The sequence below is a fragment of the Lucilia cuprina genome, chromosome 6 (assembly GCF_022045245.1).
Source record: "Lucilia cuprina isolate Lc7/37 chromosome 6, ASM2204524v1, whole genome shotgun sequence".
Taxonomy (NCBI): domain Eukaryota; kingdom Metazoa; phylum Arthropoda; class Insecta; order Diptera; family Calliphoridae; genus Lucilia; species Lucilia cuprina.
Window position 1 is genome coordinate 31,369,800 of NC_060954.1, and position 27,253 is coordinate 31,397,052.

At 28.6% G+C, this 27,253-nt stretch overlaps 2 protein-coding genes across 2 annotated transcripts; one reads left to right on the forward strand and one right to left on the reverse strand.

Annotated features, from left to right (window-relative positions):
• The first annotated feature begins 18,912 nt into the window (after positions 1–18,912).
• Positions 18,913–20,959, forward strand: LOC111675342 (dynein axonemal assembly factor 3 homolog). The gene is made up of 2 exons (XM_023436087.2): positions 18,913–20,106; positions 20,161–20,959. Exons 1-2 carry the CDS (start codon positions 19,411–19,413, stop codon positions 20,908–20,910), a joined length of 1,446 nt encoding a protein of 481 aa, XP_023291855.2. The 5' UTR covers positions 18,913–19,410; the 3' UTR covers positions 20,911–20,959.
• A 994-nt stretch (positions 20,960–21,953) lies between these two features.
• Positions 21,954–23,833, reverse strand: LOC111675345 (mitochondrial ribonuclease P protein 1 homolog). Its single transcript, XM_023436090.2, has 3 exons — positions 23,033–23,833; positions 22,613–22,979; positions 21,954–22,539 (listed from the first exon to the last, which is right to left on the reverse strand). Exons 1-3 carry the CDS (start codon positions 23,623–23,625, stop codon positions 22,138–22,140), a joined length of 1,362 nt encoding a protein of 453 aa, XP_023291858.2. The 5' UTR covers positions 23,626–23,833; the 3' UTR covers positions 21,954–22,137.
• Between the last annotated feature and the right edge of the window lie 3,420 nt (positions 23,834–27,253).

Sequence of the window (27,253 nt, forward strand, 5' to 3'; positions counted from 1 at the left end):
AAATATTGCATTGATTCCGATTTATTAAGCAATTTATTGACGAAAAACACATTTTTTAAAAGAGGGTTAATATGGGGGATATGAGTAAATGTTGACCGATCCCGATATAATATTTGTCTGTGCTAAATTTCATTGCTTTTGACTTTGTATCGGGTCCGTTCATGTCGAAGTTCGGCAAGGTTATCAAGGCTTGTCTAAAACTTAGTTGTGCGAACTTTCATCGAAATACATCATACATACACACTGGGAAGGACCGTATGTGGTTGAAATGGGTCAAAAGTGACGCATATTTGAAATTTTAGAAATAGTATTTGGAATGTACTAAAACTAGATAAATTTCTGTATCAGTGTGTCATCAAATATCAGAGTGAGCTGTCAAAGACTGAAATTTTTTATATAAAGTAGAAAACATTGACATTTAACAAAAAGGAAGGTTGTACACCTAGTACGATTAGCTGCCTGTGCAAACTAAACGGGTTTTAACGCCCACGTTCGGAAATTTCTTAATGACAAACATCTTTGTGGATGTATGTGTCTCCATAAGATGTAAACCAAATGGAAGGTATCTCCAAAATGTCCTGAAATGTGTAGAATATGATGACTGGTATAAAAAGAGGCACAAGTTAAGTTACCTTATTTCATAATAAGAATAGTAAATATTAAACAAGTATGAATGTATTGTCGTGCATGGACGATCATATGTTTTGTAAAAAAAAACAAAGCATTTAACAGTGTATTCCTGTATGTCGGGAAGAGGTTAAAGGCTACTTTTTACTTTGAAATTTTAAGTGGGCGAGAACCCACGCTAGAGTACTACAATTTTTTATGGACAACTTTGTCATCCATAAGAATATTTGTTGACAAAATAAGCGGAATGCCTATAGTGGGCGTAGCACATTCCAATCATATTAAGAAAATATTAAATTAGTATATTTGAGGAAATAAAACAGTAAGAGTCCTCAAATATTGCCGGAGACACTTTAGTGTCAATATGATTATTTAGAACAAAAAGAGGGCGTACAAGCAGCAGGGGCGTGACACCTCCCATATAATTTAATTACAAAAATTTATATTGGAAACTATTACACGAAACACACACCCATATGAATTAAATATGAATATTCCTTTATGTGAACTTTTAGGGGGTTCCAACCATATGAATTAATTAGAAATTAGAAACACGGTTGTCAGATCTTACAACGTTGTCAGTACAATTCGTAATTCAGCTCTGGGTGAAGGACCATATGCATTCGGATTTATAACCCGACGTTAACTTTGATACGTGGTAGAGAACTATGAAAAAGTTATTGGATTTTGGTGGAGACCATAAAACTCATTAGCAAAGTCTAAGCGATATGGCTTCCTATACAAAGGTACAGGTTGTTTTGGTATTTCTGGGACAAGGCTTCTTGGATTATTTCCCTAGCACTATTCTTGCTTTATGCGGCGCCATTGAAATTTTTTAGATTCCAAAAAAAAAAAATAATAATAATAATAATAACGCCAGTAAAATGTTCAGAAAATGTCTAATAATCGTCTGAACTTAAAATTTTTCTTTTGCAACGTTGCCAGAAAAAACATTACCAAAAATATTGCAAGACAAAATTTGTAAGTTGACTGAATTATTACACATTTACTGCGCATTTTACTGCCAATGTTGTAAAATCTAACAACCGTGTATACATAAACAGAAAAAATTATTGGTAGTTTATTATCAATTAACATGTTTTAATTTTCTTTATTTTTTATTTAAACAAATTTTGATTTGTATTAATTATCTCGTTTTTTAAAACTGTTTGAAACTTAAGTGTAAAATTTTAATTAATTCAATTAAGTTTTTAATTGATTGAAAACATTTTTCTGGCCTTCTTTTCTATTTTAGATTTATTTTTAATATTTTATTTAGAATTTTTGTGCTAGCAATATTTATAATTCTTAAATAGTCAATAAAATTTTAGGCATATAAAATTCAAGTTTCTTGACAATTTATGAAACACCTTATATGTTAAATTGTGACAATAAAGTGATAATTTTTGTAAATGCTGAAGGTCTAGTATTCCTTTAACGTAGTGTGTAATCGATTAATAATTTGATTGTTTTAATCACCTCTTAATTGATTTTTTAAATAATTCTCTATCAAACAGTTTAATTTATTTAATTAATAAATTCATATAAGTAAAATCAATTTTATATTTATTAAATATTTAATTTATACAATTAATGAATTAACCAATGTTAAATCTTGTCTCAATTATTGACATTAATTGTTCTGATTAATTCGTTATTTGGAAAAAATATATATTTTTATTTTTTTACAAATTTGGTAATTGATATCATCATTTTGGTTATAGGAGCAAAACTAGCTTGATACAATTATTGTGATAAATAAAACTCATTTTCAGTTTTTTCTGTGTAGAATTATTAACATTTACATATCTACATATATCGAGCAACAAATAATTGGAATGGAACCTTCTATGATTAGGGAGTGTAGAAGTTATTATATCTTGAAATATGAAATAGTTGTTGAGTTTGAAATTTTAAACTCACATACAAAGTAAGTATTAAAATTCATACTATTTATATATTTATCTTGAAAAATATATATGTAATAGTTACTAGCATTTTCAATGGCGATTAATAAAGCTCAATTTCAGTCATTGCAAGTTTGTGGACTTAATCTAGAAAATTCATGTTTTTCACATGGACAGCTTTTCGTCGCATGTTCGCGAGTATGAAAACCCTTAAATTTATTTGTATACGCACCAGAGGGAAAAGCAAAAAAGGCATTAGAACAATAATTATTTTTTAAGAATAAAAGTATATATTAAATTTTAGTAAGTAAGTAATTAATAACACATTAATGTATTATTTTAGAATTTAAAAGAAAAATATTGTCATCAAACGAAATTATATTAAACCTTTAAGAAAATTGCTTAATTTAATAACTAAATAAATATATTTTTTAATTATTATGTAATTAATTTCGATTGGGGTAGCGAAGCACACCGGATACTAGCTAGTGAAATAAAAAAAAACTAACAGAAACCTTGTGTCAGCTGTTTACACTTTCACATTTCTTGCTCAAGGCTAAACCCCCTCCATTGTGTACTTAAACTAGCAAACAAGATTAACTAAGTACTCAAAAACAACTTTATTAAGCGCTCATATTGTCAGGTTATCACACGAGTGTCCGGAGAAATCCCACAAAACGACCGATACCTTCATATAAGAAGTTGTAACTTATCAAAAGTATTATTTGTTCTCCACCAGAAAAAAATTTAAGAGTTTTAATGGTCTCCACCAGGCTATATCTCACGCTTTAAATGAAGACAACGCATAACGAACAGTTAAACCAAGTAGTGCAATAAATTACTTGGTTTAAAGCTCAGCAACACGCAAAAGCCCGACCGTTCTTAAAAGATAAAAACGATGACACGAGAGTTGTTCCCCAGCTCAGATCTGAACTACAACTAATTTTCGAGGATTAATTTTAATTTAATAGCCTAATAGCCTAAGTTGTGTTAAAACTGTGCAAATAAGGAGTTGTTATAATTAAATTTACTGATTTGAGTATTTTATTTGCAAGTATATATTACTAAAAAGTAGATTAAATAGTCAATAAAAATTTCAAATTATTTTGATCCATTCCAAGCTATAGGGTAAATGGGTTCACAGACATCTGAATGTATATTTTCAAATCTCACAAAAATCTAGCTTTTAAATTTTCATTGACCAATATGACATCCCCAATAAAAAGTAACATGACGGGGATATTTTTAATCAGAGGTCCAAGTGATGACGAAGTGGTACGATTTAGGTAAAACATGTCTGATTTTAACGTTAGCATGTCATTGGTGAACACGTGTGCGAGAATTTAAAGGGTTACTATCAACCGAAATTGTATATTTTTGGCCAATTTGTTCCACAATTTTGAGCATATGTACCATCTTTTCATGTAATTTATTTCATTAGCACTAATATATTTTAAATTTTCAATACATTATATCGGTATACAATTCCAAAACATGCCTTTACAAAATGCCATCATATACAGTAGATTTCAGTTTTTACTATTCGTAACTTTCACGCTTATGTTGCCCATTACAATAACACTGTAAGTCCAAAATTTTAGGTTTATTTTGATCATAGTAATCAATATTTAAACTGATATCGATATTATTGAGTTTAACCATAATGATAAAGTGGCATGCAGCCTGGACGTCATTGGAATAAAAAATAATGATACTACCATATTGAATGGTGTTTCTTCGAGGAATGTTTTGGAGTTTTACACTTCCACAATACATTGAAAACTTAAAATATAACTTTCCCCAAAATTTTTTGACCCTTGTATTATGAAAATGGACTTAAGTTCCAATATATTGAATTAGCGACAGAATAATGTTATCAATAATATATCTTGGATCGTTTAAATATATCTTGGATCGTTTAAATACAGATTCTTTTAACAAAAAATACAAATTTTGCCAAAAATCACCATTTTAATGATGTTACATAAAAAAAGGGCACAAATCCCCAAATGGACCGAAAAATATATCATTTCGGTTGATATTAACCCCTTAAAACAATTTAAAGCATAAAAGCCATTCGATTCTAAAATTTGTGTTTTGTATAATATGATCAAATATGAAATACAGTAAAAATTCGTATACTTTTGTGAGGAAATTTTATGGACTTTTTTTAAAAAACCATATAACAAATTATTTTATTTTTTTTTGCACACAAAATATATTATTGAATTTGGTGTCTTTTCATAGTTTACCTAAATTCGAATACTTATGAGCAGAGTAAGAATTTTTTGCACTCGTGAATACAATTTTATTTATTTCTCTCGTTTTACAACTCAGTTTCACGAGATTTATTTTTAATCTCGCGAGATCTATTTTTTTAAACTATTCATTTTTATACCCTTCACCTTCGTGAGAAGGGTATATATAAGTTTGTTATTCCGTTTGTAATTTCTATAATATAATTTTCCGACCCTATAAAGTATATATATTCTGGATCCTTATAGGTATATATAAGTTTGTTATTCCGTTTGTAATTTCTATAATATAATTTTCCGACCCTATAAAGTATATATATTCTGGATCGTTATAGATAGCGGAGTCGATTAAGCCATGTCCGTCTGTCTGTTGAAATCAGTTTTTAGAGGACCCCAGATATCGGCGAGATCCGAATCTTCAATAATTCTATTAGACATGCTTTCGTGAAGATCGCTATTTAAAATCAACAAAATCGGTCGGTAAATAACGGAGATATGAGCAAAAATCCAAGACAACTTCTGAAAATTTCATCAAAAAATGTCATATTTTTTCATGCTTTGTTAAAAAACAACAACAACACTGTATATTAGAAAAAGATGTACACGTGTGTGTAGATGTATTTGGTTTTATTCAGCTGTGTATTTTTATACCCTTCACCTTCGTGAGAAGAGTATATATAAGTTTGTCATTCCGTTTGTAATTTCTATAATATAATTTTCCGACCCTATAAAGTATATATATTCTGTCCGTCTGTCTGTCTGTTGAAATCAGTTTTTAGAGGTCCCCAAATATCGGCGAGATCCGAATCTTCAATTCTTCAGTTAGACATGCTTTCGAGAAGATCGCTATTTAAAATCAGCAAAATCGGTCTATAAATAACGGAGATATGAGCAAAAATCCGAGACAACCTCTGAAAATTTCATCAAAAAGCCACAACAACACTGTGAATTGGATAAAGATGTACATGTGCGTGTGGAGATGTATTTGGTTTTATTCAGCTGTGTATTTTTTTTTTGTATGTTTGCATGCTGTTCTGTTCTCACGAAGGTAAGTGGGTATAACAAGAACAAGGAGATAAAGCAGGAATATGTTGGTAATACAGCTGATATTTGTTTGAGGGTGGTAATACAGTTTGAAGGTGGTATTACAGTACAACGGCTAATATTTCTTTCTGCTACAGTTTATATATGTTTGTGTGTATGTGCAGAGATACAAAATAAATAAAAACTTTTTTTAAACATACTTGGTGAAGGGTATATAAGATTCGGCACAGCCGAATATAGAAATATTACTTGTTTTGTATCAAGGCGAATTCAGATAAGGTGGTGGCAGTTCTGCAACAACAACATTTCCCATGTATTTTGTTTTTGCTTTTGGTTTTCGTAAACGTCAAAAACCATATGTAGGGAGAATTCATTTGATGAAAATTTTTTGTAAAATGTTTATATTATATTAAAAATAAAGATTAAGGTATTAAAATTTGTGAGGAAAATATATTCTGAATTGAATAATGTTTGTTTCCATCGAAAAATTCTATTCCGGCAGCTTAATTTGCAAAATTTAAGTAAGTGCCTTAAGTTAAGTAAAACTTCATTTTTTGTGAAAAATAAACAAAAAAAAAAGTACATATTCATGAAAATATTATATTACGAAGGAATGAATACTTGTTGCGAATGTATAATTCTACTCCGGCGGAGTAATTTTTAATATTTGTCCATAATGGTGCAGCCGCGGGACGGGTAAATACCTCATATGGGTTTTGTTATATAAAGCGTTCCGGAACAGACTTTTTTCAGTTAATCTTTTTATCAACATAGTGTATATATAAAACAATATTGTTTAATTTGTTAACATTTAATAGATTTCAAAATTAAGCCATAACGTAGAAGTCAGTTGCCGCCAGCCGGGTAAATACTTCGTATGCGTTTCTTAATATTAAGTGTTCCGGAAGAGATTTTTTTTAGTTAATCACGTTATCTACACAATTTTTATATAAAATATAAAACAATATTTTGTAATATGTTAACATTTAATAGAAAAATATTTCTCTTAAATAACATATTTGTATACATACCAATTATGCCATTATTTAAATAAAATGATATTTGTTTACGAGATGTTTGGTATTTTCAGATTTCTTACATAAATTATTCAAAATATTAACGAAGTTTTTCTCTGTTTAACGGACATTTTTAAATATAAAAATGTAAGCAATAACAAACTTTGACAGCTAGGAAAACCAGGCGAATTAAGAAAAAAATTATCAGCTGATTGATTAACACCACCTTATATGAATTCGCCTTGTTTTGTATGCTGTTGTTTTGTTTGGATGCTGTTGGCCTCATTGCGTTGTTATTTTTGTTTTTTTGTGTTTTTCGTTATGTATGTTTTGATGTCTGTTGGTTTAGATGCCTTGTGTATTTTGTCTTTTATTTCGTTTAACGTTGTTGTTGTTCTTTTTGTTTAGCTTTTGATGTAATAATAATGTAGTCGGGAAAAAATTTAAAATTTATAAAAGATGTTTAAAATACACTATGGTGAAGGGTATATCAGATTCGGCACTCTTACTTGTTTATGTTCACTTCATGAGCGATATTTATATATATTGTTTTTTTAATTTCTCTCGCAAGAGATATCAAAATGAATAGAATTTAAATAAATCTCACATACAGGAAATGTGTGCACGAAAACCGGTTTAATGGCGGTGGTAAAAAATAAATTTAGTAAGAGGGAAGGTACGTACAGTGAATCAACTAAGTTTTTTGCTAACCTTTTTTTAAGAGAATTTAGATTTTTGTTCATAAATAAAATTGGAAAAAACATGTAAAAAGTAAATTTATGTTTTCCAATTAAAAATGGAGATTGTATAAAATGGGAAAACCAAGAAAAAAATATTAAAATAAAAATTTTGGTGCATTTGTTGTTGCATTTTATTATTCTTCATCAGAATTTGCATGTCAATAAAGTATTTTGCATATTGAGAATTTCGGTTAATTTCGTTTTTCGTTTTTTGGTGCATTTGTTGTTGCATTTTATTATTCTTCATCAGAATTTGCATGTCAATAAAGTATTTGGCATATTGAGAATTTCGGTTAATTTCGTTGGTTTTTTTAAATTATGTTTTAATTCCTTTTTGGAATTTATTGTTTTATTGTTGAAAGGACGAGTGTTAAGTATTTTTTCAATTGTAATTTGCAAAAATCATATCCTCATTGTGTAAAAATGTGATGTTATTTGCCTTAAAAATTTTTAAAGGATAATAATGAGGCAATTTCGATATAAAAAATTAGTTTAGATTTCTAGAAGTGTAAATCAATGAAATATAATATGAGATGCTTAATCAATAACATTCAAATATATTAAATAGAGTAATTGATGAAATGATCCAAAGAATTATTAGAAAAAACGCACAGAGTGGTGCTTCAAAATCTTTAACTACCAAAGGGAAGCGACTTGTATCAATGGAAAACCTGATTTATCTTCTCCAAAATCCATATACGAACTAGGAGGAACACTATGTTTTAATTTAGACTTCTAAACAGACCTTAGGATGCTTAGAACCAGTGTAAAGTAAACTGTCCTGTAATACAGGAAAAATACCTAATTTAGATATTTTCAAATAGAGGTGGTTATCATACCATAAGGTCAACAAAAGCAAAAATTTTCAGCTAATACATACACTTATAAATATTTAGAACCCAAATCAAGAATAACTATCCAGATCCTAATACGCCTACTGCATCTTATTCTTAAAATAAAACATTTAAAATATGAGGTTGAAAATCAAGATTTCATCATGTAATAGTTTTAGTGGTACAGTGGACGTCCACTAGTACGAATTATATAATGTCAGGCCCTTTCATAGTACCGAAAAATTCGTATTATTGAACAACACATTTTGTATGTTTAAATTCAAATAATACACCTAAAATATTGGATTTTTTATTTTTCTTTTATTTTTCATGAAAAATTACATAACGAAACAAAATATAATAACCCTCATATTCATAAACAATTTTTTATTTTATAAATTATGTATAAATCAAATTTCGTATCGAAATTTTGTTTAATAAACCTTTTATAAAATAAAATGCTGTTTATGAATAAGGGGATAAATGTGTATTATTTCAAATAAATTTCTTGTACAAAAACAGGCATAAAAGGGACATATTTACGTATACGAATTGTTAACTTTGAAAGTATCGTGAGTCCAATGGTTGAAATGAGATATAGAAGGTTTTAAATTTTAATGTTTTTAAAAATATGTGTGCCAAAGACAATTTGCATGTACATATCTGTTCTAAAATGTATTAATCATGTTCAGATTACATACAATTTTTATTAGAAACTTGAATGGAATATACCACTTTCAAAAACAATTCTCTAATTTAAAAATTTCTCTTAAAAATTTGGAATACTTAAAGGATCACATATAGTAATGCTTAAACCCATTTGAATGTGGAGTCATACTGCTTTCAAAATTGACAGTTTATAAGTATATACATACATACATATGTATATAAATATCATTTTACTCATCAGAAAATCCATAATTTAACTTTGATGTTTATTACTTTGTAAAATGATGAAAATAAATAATAAAATAAAAACCTCAGTCATGTGTAAATAAAACCAAAATTCCAATAAAAATGCGTTATTCGTACTATCGAACAGAAAAATTGTGTCTTTATTCGTACTATAGAGTAGACAATGCAACAATTATGCCATTCGTATTATTGGTCATTCTTAATAAAGAGGGTACGTACTATTGGACGTCCACTGTATATGGTGATGTCCCCATACTCAGAGTGGCTAGGATGTTACTTAGTGTTAGATTTATTGAATAAGAATCAATGTTCTACAATTCTAAATAAAATTTACACAGTACCCCCAGTATAATGGGGTTTCCGTAATGTAGTTATTGTTTATCAATACAAAATTACCAAAAACCTAGATTATTTTTGTTATAATATATAGATTTATACCTGACTAAAAATTTTTTCTAGGTCCAAATCCATTAATTATCTAATATATCATGTATCCAATTAAAGATTAAGTCAAATATTGATAAATTCTTATAGGTATATAGGATAATAAATCAGTTAAGAAATATCCAAGAAATGTCGTTCCACTACTAAAATATTTAACAATGTTATTCTAATATATAGGAGTAATAAAAATATTAAATTTTATAAAATAATACAGCAATATTGAAAAAATAACAAAAAAAACTAAAAAAGCAAATTACTTTATTGACCTAAAAAATTAACAATACGTCCTCATTTTATCAAAAAATTCGTTAAATAATATCACAATTTTACATTTTATGGTAGAAAATAAAAATATAAGATATTCTTTAAAAAATAAAACAAACAAATAGTTTTATTTTGCTGTAAATAATTGTTCAGATAAAGTTTTTTCTTAAAATTTATAAAATTTTACATAGGCAAATTACTTAATTGATTCTCTGTACATATATACATATGTGAAAGATGGATGTGTGTGCGGAGAAAAAGGTTTTATGGCGACAAACAAATGTTTGAAAAAATAAAAATGTTTATTTGCAAAACAAAACCTTGCATACAGGCATCTACAGGCAAACATAACTCTTTAAAGTTTACACACGCATATACATGCATAAATGCACATGTATGCTTACACACTCCCACATAAAAAAAGTTAATTTTAATTTTCTTAAGATTTACAATATTATAAAACTCATGAAATACTCTTTTGTACTCGTTTCGTGAGAGAAATTTATTTTCCTCTCTTTAAATTTAAATATCACTTTATATAAGTCACGAGAAAAAAAGATAAATTCACAAGAAAGTAAACAATTTATTTCGCTCGAATTAATATCACTCGAGAGAGAAATCAATTTGAACGCTCTTCCTACTCTGCTTATGAGAAACACTGTATAATAAATATGGAAAAATATGTATGTATACAAAATAATATTGGGTAATTTTAATAAAATTCGAACAAATTTCTGAATATCATTATCATTATATTAAAACTAGAACTAAAGACACTAGTACATATTGGGTTAGAGTTTATATGAAACAAGTAAGAGTGCTACATATATTCGGCTGTGCCGAATCCTATATACCCTTCACCATAGTGTATTTTAAACATATTAGTTTTATAAATTTTAAATTTTTTTCCCGACTACATTATTATTACACCAAAAGCAAAACAAAATGAACAACAATAACGCTAACTGCCGGTCCACACTAGGAAACTTTTTTTGGGAAACTTTTGATTTTGCGTGAGGGAGAATGAATATCATTCATCTCTCTTTCTCGGTACGTAGTTTCTCGTACTCGGAAACTTGTTTTCTTTTGTTATTCTTCACACATAGAAACAAAAGTTTCTATGTGTGGACATTAAGGAAACATTAAAAGAGAATTACGAAAAAGTTTCTCAACAAAAGTTTCCTAGTGTTGACCAGGTCTAAACGAAATAAAAAACAAAATACACTAGGCAATTAAACCAACATACATATAAACATACATAACGAAAAACACAGAAAAACAAAATAAACAAGGCAATAAAACCAACCTGCATCCAAATATACGAACAGAATTCACAAAAAGATAACAAAATACATAACTCAATGAAGCCAACAGCATCCAAACATACAAAACAAAATTCACAGCTGAATAAAACCAAATACATCTACACACCCATGTACATCTTTTTCCAATTCACAGTGTTGATGAAATTTTCAAATTTTCTCGGATTTTTGCTTACCTATATCTCCGTTATTTATAGACTGATTTTAAATAGCGATCTTCTCGAAAGCATGTCTAACAGAATTATTAAAGTTTCGGATCTCGCCGATATCTGGGGTCCTCTAAAAACTAATTTCAACAGACAGAAGGACACGACTTTATCGACTCCGCTATCTATAAGGATCCAGAATATATATCTATAAGGATCCAAACTTATATGTACATACATATATACCCTTCTCACGAAGGTTAAGTGTATAAAAATACTATTACTAGTAGTAGTTGAATGGCGCCACTTGTAGACTGATTTTTGTTTGACATGTGTTAGAAAAAATATATTTTTTTAAATTATTAATATATAATTTCGAAAAATTTTGCATAAAATCGATATTTTCAAACATATCCCTTCATATAAGATAATTGTTCAATTCACAATCGATGTTGTAGCGTTGTATGTCAGCAGCTGCTACAATAGTCATAACAATGTTGTTGGTATTTTCTATACAATTTTTCAATTTGAAAACACAAAAAAAAACAACTTCAAATACAAGAGCATAATTTACAAAAACAACATACACCCTTAATAATTTTCTAGAATGCATAACAATGATACTTTTTTGTACATTTTAATTTGAAATATTCTTTCTATTTTGTTTATAAATATTCCCAATTTATAGTAGTGCAATTTAATCATCAAAATTGACAATAGCCAAATAATTTTTTCAGTGCAATTTGTGTGTAGTGGTGATTTTTTTCATCTGCCTCTCTTTACGCCGGTATATGCTGTAGCTAAAGGAACTAAATTCAATTTGGATTTATTAAATCCAAAAAAATATTTAGATTTAGCTATTTCAATATGGCAATACTTTGTATTCATAGAACAAAACCAAAATGATTTTTAAGGAAATAAATTTGTTTCATTTTGTTATTCACCAACAGATGGCAATTATTTTTAAATTGTGTAAAAATAACTCTAACTTAAATGTTGCACTTTATGTTTTTTCAGTGCAAAAAATAACACCTTTTTCAACAAATTGCTAAAACTTGTATGGGAAAATTCTAATTTTAATAATTAATTTTGAAATAACTCCATCTGTTGGCCGCTTCTGACATTTATTAATACCTTTTGCTTTATCCAAATGGTGTACAGTGCAATAACTAACATAACATAAGTGCAACATTTAATTTACAGCAATTTTGTTTATTTTTCTATTTTTACACATTTTAAAAATATTTTCCATCTGTTGGTGAAATGCAAATTTATTTCCTTAAAAATGATTATGGTTTTGTTCTACGAATGCAAAGCATTGCCATATTGAAATTAGCTAATTCTAACTATTTTTTTATATAACACCGTCCGACACTCAAAATTAGACCGGATGATATACTATAAATTTAATTGAGAAAAACTGCTTTGTTAGTTTTTAATTTCGTGATCCTGTGTCTTTTTTAAGGGCCTTTTAGTTTATTCTGTCAGGATTAAAAGATATATAAAAAATATTTTAACTTTTTTTGAAAAAAATAATATTGAAAATTTTAATAGATTTTTAAGGATAAGAATTTAAAGAGACATTTTTGATTGACTTTCTTCCTAACAGTATAAAATAAAAATAATACAAAATATTTCCCAACTCTTCTTGTTGGCTTGACACCAAATTTGACATTGTTTGATTAATTAATGTATTTTAAAATATTTGTTGAAAAATGTACTTTTTAAAACTTTGTAGTTCTTTTGAAAGGACACAGATCACGAAATGAAACACTAAAAAAACGCAGATTCTTTTCCTTAAATTTATAGCATCAGACGTATATCATGCGGTTCTTGTCGAACGATTTTTTTCTCTTTTTGTCGGACGGTGTAATAACCCAATTTGAATTTACTTGAATTTAGCTAAATTTTACTCTGAAATTATTATTATTTTTTTTTTTGACCTTGTATTAGCTTATTTTCAGATAATGATGACCAAAACTAAATTTCAGCCTACAAAGATAGTTTTTTTCTTGGAATAAAATAAATCCAGTGATTAATAAAAGCTACCTTGTCGAAAATTCAGTTACAAAATATGTACCATCTAACAAAGCAAGTTAAATAAAAACTTTAAATTAATAAAATATGATCAAAATAAACTACGTAATAGGCTTTCATTAGGGTCTAAAACGGCTAAATCGTATATATAGTTTAGAAAATATAGGATTTCAAATTTAATGCTTGTTGAAAAATATCTTTAAAATGTGAACTTTGAACCTCAATAAAATCTAAATCATAATTCATTGTGAAATTTTATTGTGTTGCATTTAAAACTCTTTTTGTGGTTTTTCTTACCAGCAAGACAGTTCTGATAGGACCATTTTCTTCCACATAGCTACTTTAAACCTTGGTTTCTTCTAACTATAAGCGCTGTTTCATTACAGCATTGCATCAATCGATTTCATACCAGAATTTGATTTACAAAATTTTGTCACACACTGTATATAAAAATCAATGTATCTTTGTTTATTTGTTTGTTTGTTTATACCTTATAAGAGGCTAAACTACTGAACCGATCATCTTAAAACTTTTACTGTGTGTTCCTCTATATCTGTAAGAACCAATAGGTAACTTTTTGTTTTGAAATATCAAGTGGACAAGATACCACGCCCAAACACAAAATTATAATAAAACTAGTATGAATGTGTAGCGTGGCATAGCCGACCATATGATACCCTACACCAGTTAGTATGATAAAAATGGGGATTATATAAAAAACCAAGCATTAGATTTGTTTTTTAACTTTATTCCGGAATATTTTTAATTTTTTTTGGCATTTTTCCTTGGGCCAAAAGAAGTGTATACCTTGCGCACAAGGCTTACATTGACAGCCAGCCAGACGGACGGACATAGCTTAATAGACTCAGAAAATGATTCTAAGCCTATTGGTATATTTTAAGGTGGGTATAGGATGAATATTTTTGTATGCTACAAACATCAGCACAAACCTTATACATCATCCCCACTAAAGTAATGTGGGTAATAAATAGAATATCTGAGAATATAGCATAGTAAGAGTCCTCAAATTTTGCATTACCCATATATTTATTTCTATGCAAAAAACGCTTTTCAAATATAGTAGGCGTGGAACTTCCCACACCGTGATTATACCTAAATTTATATATCTGGCAAATTAAAATAGCTAGAATCATGATTGTAGGAATACTTCTGTTGGGTATACTAATATTTCTATCTATGGTGTCATCTCACATACAAAGTGGATTATCTAGGAGACTAGAATCTTTAAATTTAATTTAAAAAACAACAATATCAATCTAAATAATAAAAACAAAAGTGGGACCAGCAATAGCAGTAGTGCACCTAAATATACATTTTTGGAACTATAAAATATAGAGCCCTCACATGGTGTACAATAAACACAAATGTAATTTTTTTAATAAAATTAAATTAATTAATTTTGACACAACCCAAACACTTTTTATATAAACAAATTAAAATTAGCTGCCAAAGAATAAATAAGAAGTGAAACGCTGTCAAAAAGTACCTAAGTCTACTGTCAGTCGGTACCTAACTCTAAGAATGTATTAGTAGAATTCTCAAGCCAACATAGTAGCAAAAAATCGGATTTAAAAATTTAAAAAAAAAAATATTTCATTTGAATTTATATTTTAGAAGATTTCTTTAAATGTTTTGCAACATAATTTATCTATAAACATTATATATGAACGTATCTTTGCTTTTTAATCTGCAATATTGAAATAATAATTAAGTTAGTTGAAATATTTTTTTCTTGTACCATACGAAAATTTACAACATTGTTCTTTTTTCGTTTTAATTTCAACAACAAAAATTATATGTCAAAAATATAAAAAATATTTTTTTTCGTTTGTAAAAAATTAAATCTTTTCGGGCTATTAAATATATTTAAAGTGTGCAAAAAAATATTAAAATATAATGTTAAGTGATAAAAAATATTTTCAAGTTCTATAGGCCACGAATTTTCGCGACAAAGTTTTGAAGTTTGGAGAGAGAGTAAGTTTCTTACATATGTGTTGGAGTTACACAGAACTCGTCTGTGAAAAGAGCGTAACGTTGTGTTGTAAAAAAATGACAGCGTTTCACTTCTTAGTGTTCAGTGTTAGCTGCCTTAACAATTTCACCTGTACAAAACTTTACTAAAGAAGGAACATAATTAATTTTTTTTAAATCTATCTATCTATCTATCTATCTATCTATCTATCTTTCTAATATATCCATCTATCTATCTATCTATCTATCTATCTATCTATCTATCTATCTATCTATCTATCTATCTATCTATCTATCTATCTATCTATCTATCTATCTATCTATCTATCTATCTATTATATCCATCTATCTATCTATCTATCTATCTATCTATCTATATATCTATCTATCTATCTATCTATCTATCTATCTATCTATCTATCTATCTATCTATCTATCTATCTATCTATCTATCTATCTATCTATCTATCTATCTACCTATCTATCTATCTATCTATCTATCTATCTATCTATCTATCTATCTATCTATCTATCTATCTATCTATCTATCTATCTATCTATCTATCAATGTTCATTAGAGTGCTCAAAGCTTGTATTAAGGAAAGAAAATTTTATCCGACAGGCCGTCCCCCTCTGGAATTGTTCTTTGGCTTGTAAAACTATGTCATACAAAAAATTAGTTTTTTTGTTTTTGCTCAAATTTGGCCATTTAGTAATAATGTGCACAGAATGGACATTTCAGAATGATATAAAACACAAAAATTGTTTGAAAACTTTTAAAGTTATTGCAAATCCCTAGGCTATTAACGTGTCTTACAGCACATAAATTCGAAATGTGACAATAATGTACTTATTTTTGAGATGTATTATAAAAAAATTTTCTTACTTTATATATATTAATATTTACTCAAATAATAGTTTTTGTCCGTATATAATAACGCGAACTTGTTGTCAGCTATAGTCAAAAAAGTTTGATTTTTTTCAACGGCGTTTCAAATCTCCAATTTTAGTTTTTTTAAAACTTTCTTAAACTAATTTTAAAAGTTAATAAAATGGTGAAAAAATTAGATCAACAATTCTTACAGTTTAACTGCACCTGCGATTTAAACTCTGCAAATTTCGGGAAATAGCGTTTTTTGTAAAATTTTAGAGAATATGTACATATTAATGTACGTTAAAACACTATCCATTAAAATAATGCTCCATACAATTAGAGGAATAAAAGAAATAATACGAAAAATCATGGTAAAAATAAAGAAGGTAGTGTCATTCTCTTTATATTTTTTAAAATTCTATATCTGACATGCTTAAGGATTTTGACGTTTTCAAAAAAATAGTAATACCATATTAATTTAAAATTTTCCCATACATTTGAATGAGTCCCCAACTGCTAAAATACCAACTATTTTTTAAGCAAACATATTTTTAAAGTCCCTACATTACCCAACAAACGACAACAATGGCTAGATATATGTAAAATTTCCGAAGAAGCTTTGCCAAAAGAGCCAATGGTATGCTCCGACCATTGCCTTAAAATAATATTTCAGTTAATGCAAAACGTGTAAGATTGGATAAAAATACTGTGCCAATGACCACAAAGTAACTTTAAAATACTAATTGATCTGCAAACATTGAGTTTTAAGGTATGTATATACATATCTCCGATCACAATCGAATTTTTTTTGGAAATAAATCTGAAATTTCTAAACTGCTAGTCCAAATAGTCCAAAATAACGTAATAGTACATTATTATTTAAATTGTAAATTTTAAATTACACATTTTTTGTAAAAAATTTCTCGAAAATCAAAATCATTTTTAAGAATGTGGCAACGCTTTATATCATGCTCACAAAAAACTAAACTTCAAAAATCCTTATTTGATAAAAAAATTTTTGATTGACACTACCTTCTTTATTTTTATCATGCGAAAAATTATGTATTAGGTATCAGGGTACACTAAACAGGTATATGCATCACTACAACAATACAAAAACAACATGTATTTTGTTTTTGTAATTGTATGAGCTCAATGTCAAAATAAATTAAAATATTTTTTGATGTTTGTCTTTTAAAAAAATTCTTAATTTTATTTCCAAAAACATGCAGTGATTTTAAATGGAATTTTAAGGGATATGCATGTTTATATACTTATATTAAGGCGCATGCTATTGGTAAATGTTACAGAGGAATTGGCAGAGGACCTGACAAAAGCAAGATTTTGGAATAACCTGATTTGTGCCACGAAATTTGTATCTTTAGCTACAAAAGTTTGGCAAACGAAAGTGGGCGAAAGCGGGCGCAATACTAAAGATTGTTGATATCTGAATTGGCCTGATTTGTGCCAATAAAGTTGTGTTGTGGCTACCAAAGTGTGGCTAAAGACAACAGCCTTCTCAACGTGCGCAATACGGGGTATAGTTGATATCTGGAATGACCTGATTTGTGCCATTAAAGTTCTATTCTAAACGGATGAAGTTTGGCTAAAGACAGCGGACCTCAGAAAGGGCGCAATGCGGAAGATGATTGAAATGTATTTTTTGTGCAAACAATATTATTTTTTTACAAACTAAACATTTTAAATTTTTTTATTATTAAAATTTTATTTTGTTTCAAATAAACAAAAACATATTTTGACAGAGAAGGTATGCAAATAAGAAAACAAAAAAATTATCAGCTGTTCGATTGCATATACCTGTTTAGTGTACACTGTTAGGTATAAAGTCTTATAAATTAACCCTTTATGACACTATAAAGTTTGTTTTTTACTCATATTGGGTTGAAAATCGACCATAAAAAAGGATAACATAATTTATCTGTTTCAAAAACATAATGTTTCTTTTAAAAATGTTCAGCTCAAGATAACTCCACAGTCAAAAAGGTTTAAACTTATGCTTAATAATGATTTTTTTGTTTTATTTCCGTTATTTCCCTAATTATATAGATCATTATTCAAATAGATAGGGTTTTTTTAATTTTTGAACTTTGGTGTTTAACTTATCTATTGTCCATAAATTCCCATGAGATCTAAAAATTTTTAAGTTAAAAAAAACTGAAATTGGAGATTTGAAACGGCCGTTGAAAAAATCAAACATTTTTGATCATAGCTGACAACAAGTTCGCGTTATCATATACGGACAAAAACTATTATTCGAGTAGCTATTAATATATTTATAGAAAAAAATGTTATTTAGCATATATCTTAAAAACAAGTACATTTTTTGACACAATTCATGTGCTGTGAGACACGTTAATGGCCTGGGGAATTTGCAATAACCTTAAAAGTTTTTAAACAATTTTTGTGTCAATATATATTTCTGAAATTCCTATTCTGTGCACATTGCGATTCTTTTACAATAAGGTCGAAGTTTTAGTTTTCAGTTAATTTTCACCTAAACCGTAAAACTGATTAATTTAAAATTTAGGAGATGTACAGATATTTACGTGTGAATTCCACATATCTAATCAAAGGCTAGCCACTAGGATTACATATTTCAATAACATGTTGACCTCCACTAGTAAAGCTCCTATCAATCAATAACTTACAATGCTATCATATTAAAGCGATAAGTTACATTAAAACTCTTATTGCTCCGATCATGACAAAATAAGTAACTTTAGCTGCTGTAGTTATATTCTTTTAAAGCGCCCGTATCGCGACAGAATTCTTATCCCGACAAATGTTAGGCGTAACAAAAACACGATTTTGGTTTCCATACATTGGAAGTTATATTGTATATGTATACATAAATATATTTACAATGTATATTCTTAACAACCCCATATTTAGGAGTAAATAAAACATAGCAACGTACAAATTTTTAAGTTTTCTTAATTTGTTTATTTGCTAACAAAGAATAATAAAAGCAAAATGTTTTGGGGTTTAAGTGAAGCACTCGATTTATTTAGCGAATATCTAAATATTTTCAAATATAAGGATGAAAGCGACAGTCAAGAAGATAAAGAAAAGTCCTCGGAATGTCAACATGGAAATAGTATTCCCCTTAAAGAAGAGATAAACATACTGCTTTTTGGGGCAAATGATCCACGACATGTAATTAAGACAATGGCTAAAATATACACCCACAAGCTGCAAGAAGTGTCGACAACTTTAAATTTCTACATTATAGATGGCTGCATCGAGGTAGTAGCTCGAAATATGGTCTTAATAGGTATAGCATTAGAAAGCCCTGAAATTTTAAATCTTCGAACAAAAGTGCATTTATTTATGGACATATACGGAAATGCGTTAATGCGCGCTTCATCTTGTCATTACCTAGAGGTTAAGACCAGGTCCTTGCTCAACGCAGTAACCGATGAAGTTTATTTACATAAAATGATACCAATGTTTAATATTGATCATATGAAATATCGGGAACGTGATGGTTTAGAAACGTCTTTCAGTTTTTGGCTATCAAAACAACACCATATTTTTAAAATCGAAGAATACTGGAATGGTCGACTAAAAAAACTAATGGGAGAGCGATATGACTACAGAGAAGGACAATTTGACTGGGATCTTAATATGGTTTTAAAGGAACGAAAAGGAAATCAAATATGTTCACAGGTAATAAATACGTTTTAGTTATTTCTCTAATCAACATCCCTGTTTTCTTCATAGGAATACCGTTATTGGCGAGAAACTGGAATTGCTTTCACATTTCCGGAATATGAATACAGTAAATCGAACAAAACATTATCGGCTGGGTTAATTCGCAATGGTAATCAATTTATTCATCGTGGTTATATTGGCGATATTCAAACCGGGCCTTTTGTAGCATTTGGTTTAAGCACAAATGATGAACGAATGAATAAATCCATACATGGAGAAAATGACTATCGATCAACGGACATTACCGAACGAAACCTGCTCGAGTTATTTCATGAGTTAGCAACGCAGACAATATACAATCATGATGTTACTCAGTCGCGTAAATATGGCTCAATACGACTTAAAATGGCTAATCGCTTGATACATAACGAGGCTGATACAAAAATTATAAAGGATTATGATAAACCTTGGATAAATATTGATCGAGTTAAGATACATTTTTTATCGTCAGATGATATTTTAGCACTACAAAAAAACGTAAACGGTCAATGGTCAACGTTTTTCGACATAGCCTTTGTAGGGCACAACTATTTTACATTTCTTCAAGATAGCTTTGTTAATGTTTTAAGTGCACAATCTCTTTTAATAATGGAGACAAAATTATTATCGACATCACGAAAGGAGGTTATAAATGACTTCGAAGAGAAACTTTTTGATTTCGCCAAACGAAACCATTTTCATGATGTTATTAATTACAAAGCTTTAAATATGAAGAATTCATTTTTAAAATTCAAACGTACTTTCAATTTATCTCAATAAATGAATTTACTTAAAAAACAAATTGAAAATATACCCTGTTTTTATAAAATTTAAAAACGCTTTACAATTATTTTTAAATGCAACAATTTTTGTCTAGTAGTATTAGGAAAATAAGGGTTTTGTTACGGAATTTTAGATAGCTAAATGAAAATTGGCACATAACTTCTCCTAAACATTATAAGTAAGGGTTTAAAAGTCAACGAAAATATTGTGTACACTAAGCGAGATATTGGAGGTCAAAGGTTATACAAATTTGTTTTTAGAGAATATCTGGCTTATTATGCGTCGCACACGATTTTTGTTGAGGAATATTTTCGCATAACATTAGATATGACTTCGTAGATTAAATCGACTAAGATTTGAAAATGTCATTGCAAAACAACTAATGATACGCAAAAATATTCTTCAACCAAAATGGAAATAATTTTCTCTATAGAAATTATAATAAGATTAAAATGCGTCCGACGAAGAACTATTTTTTGTAATCTTTAACCTTCAATATCTCGCTTAACACACAATATATTTTCGTTGATTTTTTATTCCTTACTAATTATGTTTAGGAGAAGCTATGTCCCAATTTCATTTAGCTATCGCTATACCCAGTAAAAGCTATAAAAAAACCCCCACACTATGAAAACTTGAATAATCTAATAGTTTCCCAGACGAAATTTTGTATTTACACTGAAAGTCCGCCCAATATTCTTTAAATGTTCACATTAATGTCAAAGTTCGTGCAAAATTTTAATAATTTAGTTCTATTAGTTTCCCTAATAAACGAATTTTTATATTTAATTAATATGGGAGGTGAGACGCCCTTACTGCTAGTCCGTCTACTTTTTGTAATAAATAATAATATTAACACTAAAGTGTCTCAGTACCCACTTGAAATTTTAAAATAAAAAAGTATAACATCTTCCAGACATACTGGAATAAACTGTGAATATTCAGAGAAAATTGTTTTAGTCGTTTAGTAGTCTATAACTTCAAATATACAAACACACTTCGCTTAAGGTGTTTTAAGTAAGATGAAAAACCATGTCTCAAACGGTTTTGAATGATCAAAGATATTTATTTCTAAATCTGTCGTATTGTTAATCTGTTTAGTAACATTTTATTTTCATTTCGATTAAGCATTTAAATAGCAAGTATACAGTAAAACTTAAATACACATTTACGCAAATATTCAACAAATGTTTTATACATAATAAAAATACTAGTGTAGCATGATCATTGCCTTTCTTTCTTTTTAGAGCCCCATGTCGATAAATTAAACTGTAAGTCATTCTTATGGGAACGTATTTTATTTTTGTGGTTATATTCTATACTGTCGTCTTCATTCCGCAATAATCGATCAATACGAACGTTCACACGGTTTGCATGTTTATTTAATTTGTTTCTAAAATTCTCTGCATCTTTTTTCAAGTCGATTACTTTTCGACGCGGAACGTGTCGCAGTGCTGCCATCCAATCTCTAGTATGTTTAAGATCCAACATAATATTAACCATTTGATTTAGGGTAAGAGATTTCCCTGAACCAGCACCCCACTGCAAGTAATGATCAAGAGGTAAACGTGCCATTCGTAAACCCAGTCTCTTGGCCTTTGCCAGAGACAATGGCTCATTGTTAACCTGCAAGTTTGATAGTAAATAAATGAAAAAAAAAAATATTAAATGATTCAAGTTATTCGAAAATATAACATACAGTATCAACCATAGCGCCTACAATATAAACATCATCATGATTATATTCAACTAGATCCGTGCGGCAATGAGGAGTCAAATAGACCAAACTCTCTTTGGGGAATATTTCTGTAAAACATTTCTGGTGAATATTTATTGGAAATTCTGGATTTAACATTGTTGGTATATATCGTTGTAAACTTTTCATACAAGGTGTGTCCAGATTAACATTACAATAGTGCAGGTCGAAAGGATCATCGTGGGCTCGATTCTCAGCAAAACAAAGCATTAATTGTTTTGCAGCGTTTTCTGCTTCTCTTTTTGTCATATGGTCATCATATGAGCAGTCTAATACGATTTTTGGAGAAAACTGCATAGCCCTTATAAGTCTGAAAAAAAGGAAGATGAAAAGTCTATGATGGTAATTGTATTGATGATATACCTGTGATTCATCCAATTATTAATTGTCGAATCGTAAACTCTTAAAAACATTGAAACGTGGCCTAAGCCATAAACAATGTGAGGATTTTCTGCTCTCTCCTGACGTACTTTCTCCATTCGTTCTTGTGATGCCACCGCTCTCTCTTCTTTTTTGCGTTGTTTAGATTCTTTTTTCATTTCAACTTGCCACAGGAAACTATAATACTTCATACGAGCAGATTTAGATGATAATGTTAAAACGTGCTCCCAGTGATGGTCCTTTAAGAATTCTAAAGACGGAACACGCCGTCCTTCCTGATTTGCGATGTCAACCTCTAGTTGTAAAACCTTTAACCGTTTTTTCTTTTCATCTTCAGTAAGTTCAATATTAGGATTAATAGATCCAACATCATTCAGTACACTATCATTATTATTCGACATTTCACGTGCAAATGGATTTGAATGTATCTTCGCCGGCACCTGATTTGTTTGCGAGCTTCTCAGGTCACCTGAAAACTCATTTGTTGCTTTCAATCGAGTACCGAAATGTGTAATTTGTTCTCGTTGGCGGTTAAGCGGCCTCACCACATTTATTTTTAGGAGATTTTTTAACATGTTCTTTAATAAATGTGAAATATATTTAATCGTCTAACTCTTGAATAACATTCATTTATTGTTTTACTGAAGGAATAATAAAATTTGACATTTACTGAGTGTATTAATGCAGCAACGACATAAGCATAGGTGATTATTTTTTCCTTTGTAAAAGTAACAAATACAACAGTCAATATTTGATATCTTTATAGACGTATAATAAGAATATTGCCTGTGGTTGTTGTAGATGTTTGATCCACAACAAGTACTGTCGTCATTTTAAAAATATACAGACTGTAAATGCATTCACAATAATCAGACAGTGTTACCAAGTTTTAAACAAACTTTTCACATAAATTTTTTAAAATTGTAAATCATATAGTAGTATATAGGCGAAAGTAATTGTCAAGGACCTAAGTCCCCTGTCGAAGACCTAACTGATGAGAATGTATTAGTAGAAGCACACAAATAAACGCAGTTGCTCAAAAGGTAGCAAATAAAAAATGTATTTTTTTGGAGTTATTTTTTTTTTGTGTTAATAATGGAATTTTATATGCTAGTGAATGAAAATATTAGTTAATTATTTTTTGGAAAAGATATTTTATCTTAAAACATATTATAAACACGTCTTTTCGTAATTTTTTCTGTACTAATGCAAAATAAAAAAAGTATGTAAAATACTTTTTTAATTTTCGATGAGAAAATGTACAACTTTTCTTTTTTCAATTTTAATTAAAATGAAATGTCAAAGAATAAAAAATATTTTTTTTTTCGTTTGCAAAATATAAATTATTTTCGGGGTTTTAAATTAATGAAAAGTGTTCCAAAAAATAATAAACATTAAGTTTAAGTGATAAGAAAAACTAATAAGTGCTAATATCCTCGCAATTTTGCGAAGAAAATTTGAAGTTTAGTGAGTGACTTTAGTTCTCACAAGTTTCTTTCATTCTCTCAGAGCTCGTCTGTGTCAAGAGAATAAAAACTTTTTTTGAAAACCGCTTCAGTTTCGCCTATATGTACTACTATATGTTGTAAATTTTCTAGAGTCCAGTGAACTCAAGGCGAATTCAGATAAGGTGGTGGCAGTTCTGCAACAACAACATTTCCCATGTATTTTGTTTTTGCTTTTAGTTTTCGTAAATGTCAAAAACCATAAGTACGGCGAATTCATTTGATGGAAAATTTTTGTAAAATGTTTATATTATATTAAAAAATAAAAATATAAAATTTGTGAGGAAAATATATTCTGAATTGAATATTGTTTGTTTTAAACGAAAAACTCTATTCCGGCAGCTTAATTTGCAATATTGAAGTAAGTGCCTTCAGTTAAGTAAAACTTAATTTTTTGTAAAAAATAAACATAAAAAAGTACATATTCATGAAAATATTATATTACGAATGAATGAATATTTGTTGCGAATGGATAATTCTACACCAGCGGAGTAATTTTCAATATTTGGCAACAATCGGGCCGGACGGGTTTTGTTATAGAAGGCGTTCCGGAACAGGCTTTTTGAGTTAATCTCTTCATCTACATAGTGTATATATAAAACAATATTGTTTAATTTGTTAACATTTAATAGATTTCAAAATTAAGCCATAACGTAGAAGTCAGCTGCCACCAGCAGGGAAAATTCATCATATGCGTTTCTTAATATTAAGTGTTCCGAAAGAGATTTTGTTTAGTTAATCACGTTATCTACACAATTTTAATATAAAACAATATTGTGTAATATGTTAACATTTAATAGAAAAATTTTTTTTCTTAAATAACATATTTGTATACATACCAATTATGAAATTGTTAAAATAAAATGATATTTGTTTACGAGATGCTTGGTATTTTCAGATTTTTTACATAAATAATTAAAAATATTAACGAAGTTTTTCTCTGTTTAAGGGACGTTTTTAAATATAAAAATGTAAACAATAACAAACTTTGACAGCTAGGAAAACCAGGCGAATTGAGAAAAAAATTATCAGCTGATTGATTAACACCACCTTATATGAATTCGCCTTGAGTGAACTTTTCATAGCAAATTTTATTAAAATACCCCACCGCCCAAGGCGAATTCATATAAGGTAATGTTATTCAATCAGCTGATAATATTTTTCTTAATTCGGCTGGTTTACGTAGCGGTCAAAGATAGTTATTGTTAACATTTTTATATTTAAAAATGTCCGTTAAACGGAGAAAAACTTATATTCAAATTTTGTAGATAACCTGACTAACTAAAAAAATCTCTTCCGGAACACTTAATATTAAGAAACGCATATGAAGTATTTACCCGGCTGGCGGCAGCTGACTTCACTTCTACGTTATGGCTTAATTTTGAAATCTATGAAATGTTAACAAATAAAACAATATTGATTTATATATACACTATGTAGATAAAGAGATTAACTAAAAAAGGTATCTTTATAGATCGCTTTATTTAACAAAACTCATATGAAGTATTTACCCGTCCGGCGGCTGCTACATTACGGCCAAATATTGAAAATTACTCCGCCGGAGTAGAAATATCCATTCGCAACAAATATTTATTCATTCGCAATATATTTTCATGTATATGTACTTTTTTACGTTTATTTTTCACAAAAAAATAAGTTTTACTTAACTTCAGGCACTCACTTAAATTTTGCAAATTAACCTACCGGAATATAATTTTTCGTTTGAAACTAACATTATTCAATTCAGAATATAATTTCCTCACATAAAGCTTTATCTTTATTTTTTAATATAAAATAAATATTTTACAAAAAATTTTCAGCCAATGGATTCGCCGTACTTATGGTTTTTGACATCTACGTAAACCAAATGCAAAAACAAAATATATGTAAAATGTTGATGCAAAGACTAATTCATATAAGGTGGTGTTAATCAATCAGCTGATAATTTTTTTCTTAATTCGCCTGGTTTTCCTATCTGTCAAAGTTTGTTATTGTTTACATTTTTATATTTAAATATGTCCGTTAAACAGAAAAAAACGTCGTTAATATTTTAAATTTTTTTATGTAAAAAATCTGAAAATACCAAGCATCTCGTAATAATCATTTTATTTAAATAATGGCATAATTAGTATGTATACAAATATGTTATTTAAGAAAAATATTTTTTCTATTAAATGTTAACATATTACACAATATTGTTTTATATTTTGTATTAAAATTGTGTAGATATCGTGATTAATTAAAAAAAATCTCTTCCGGAGCACTTAATATTAAGAAACTCATATGATGTATTTTTTCGGCTGGCGGCAACTGACTTCTACGTTATGGCTTAATTTATTAAATGTCATTTACAAAAACCAAAAGCAAAAACAAAATACATGGTAAATGTTGTTGTTGCAGAACTGCCACCCCCTTATCTGAATTCGCCTTGGTTCTATTAATCGACTTTCGAATAATCCACTTTTTGTGGAAAAAAGTCGAAGTCGACTATTTTGTTCCAACAAAGTCGATAACTCGACTATTGTATATGAAAAAAGTCGAAAAGTCGACTTTGTTAATAAAAGTCGAAAATAGTCGAATATCTTAGAAAATGTGCATTTTCAGCATGTGTTATTATTAATAGAAGATATTAAATGAAATAAAAATATAAATAAATATGAAATATAAAATATAAAATATAAAATATAAAATATAAAAT

What these genes read in the sequence shown, in the direction of transcription:
- LOC111675342 (XM_023436087.2), top strand. Translation starts at nt 19,411, where the DNA reads ATGTTTTGGGGTTTAAGTGAAGCACTCGATTTATTTAGCGAATATCTA. An exon ending in GAAATCAAATATGTTCACAG is followed by an intron (nt 20,107 to 20,160) that starts GTAATAAATACG and finishes TTTTCTTCATAG; the next exon opens with GAATACCGTTATTGGCGAGA.
- LOC111675345 (XM_023436090.2), bottom strand. Translation starts at nt 23,625, where the DNA reads ATGTTAAAAAATCTCCTAAAAATAAATGTGGTGAGGCCGCTTAACCGC. An exon ending in AATAATTGGATGAATCACAG is followed by an intron (nt 22,980 to 23,032) that starts GTATATCATCAA and finishes CCTTTTTTTCAG; the next exon opens with ACTTATAAGGGCTATGCAGT. An exon ending in TAGGCGCTATGGTTGATACT is followed by an intron (nt 22,540 to 22,612) that starts GTATGTTATATT and finishes TCAAACTTGCAG; the next exon opens with GTTAACAATGAGCCATTGTC.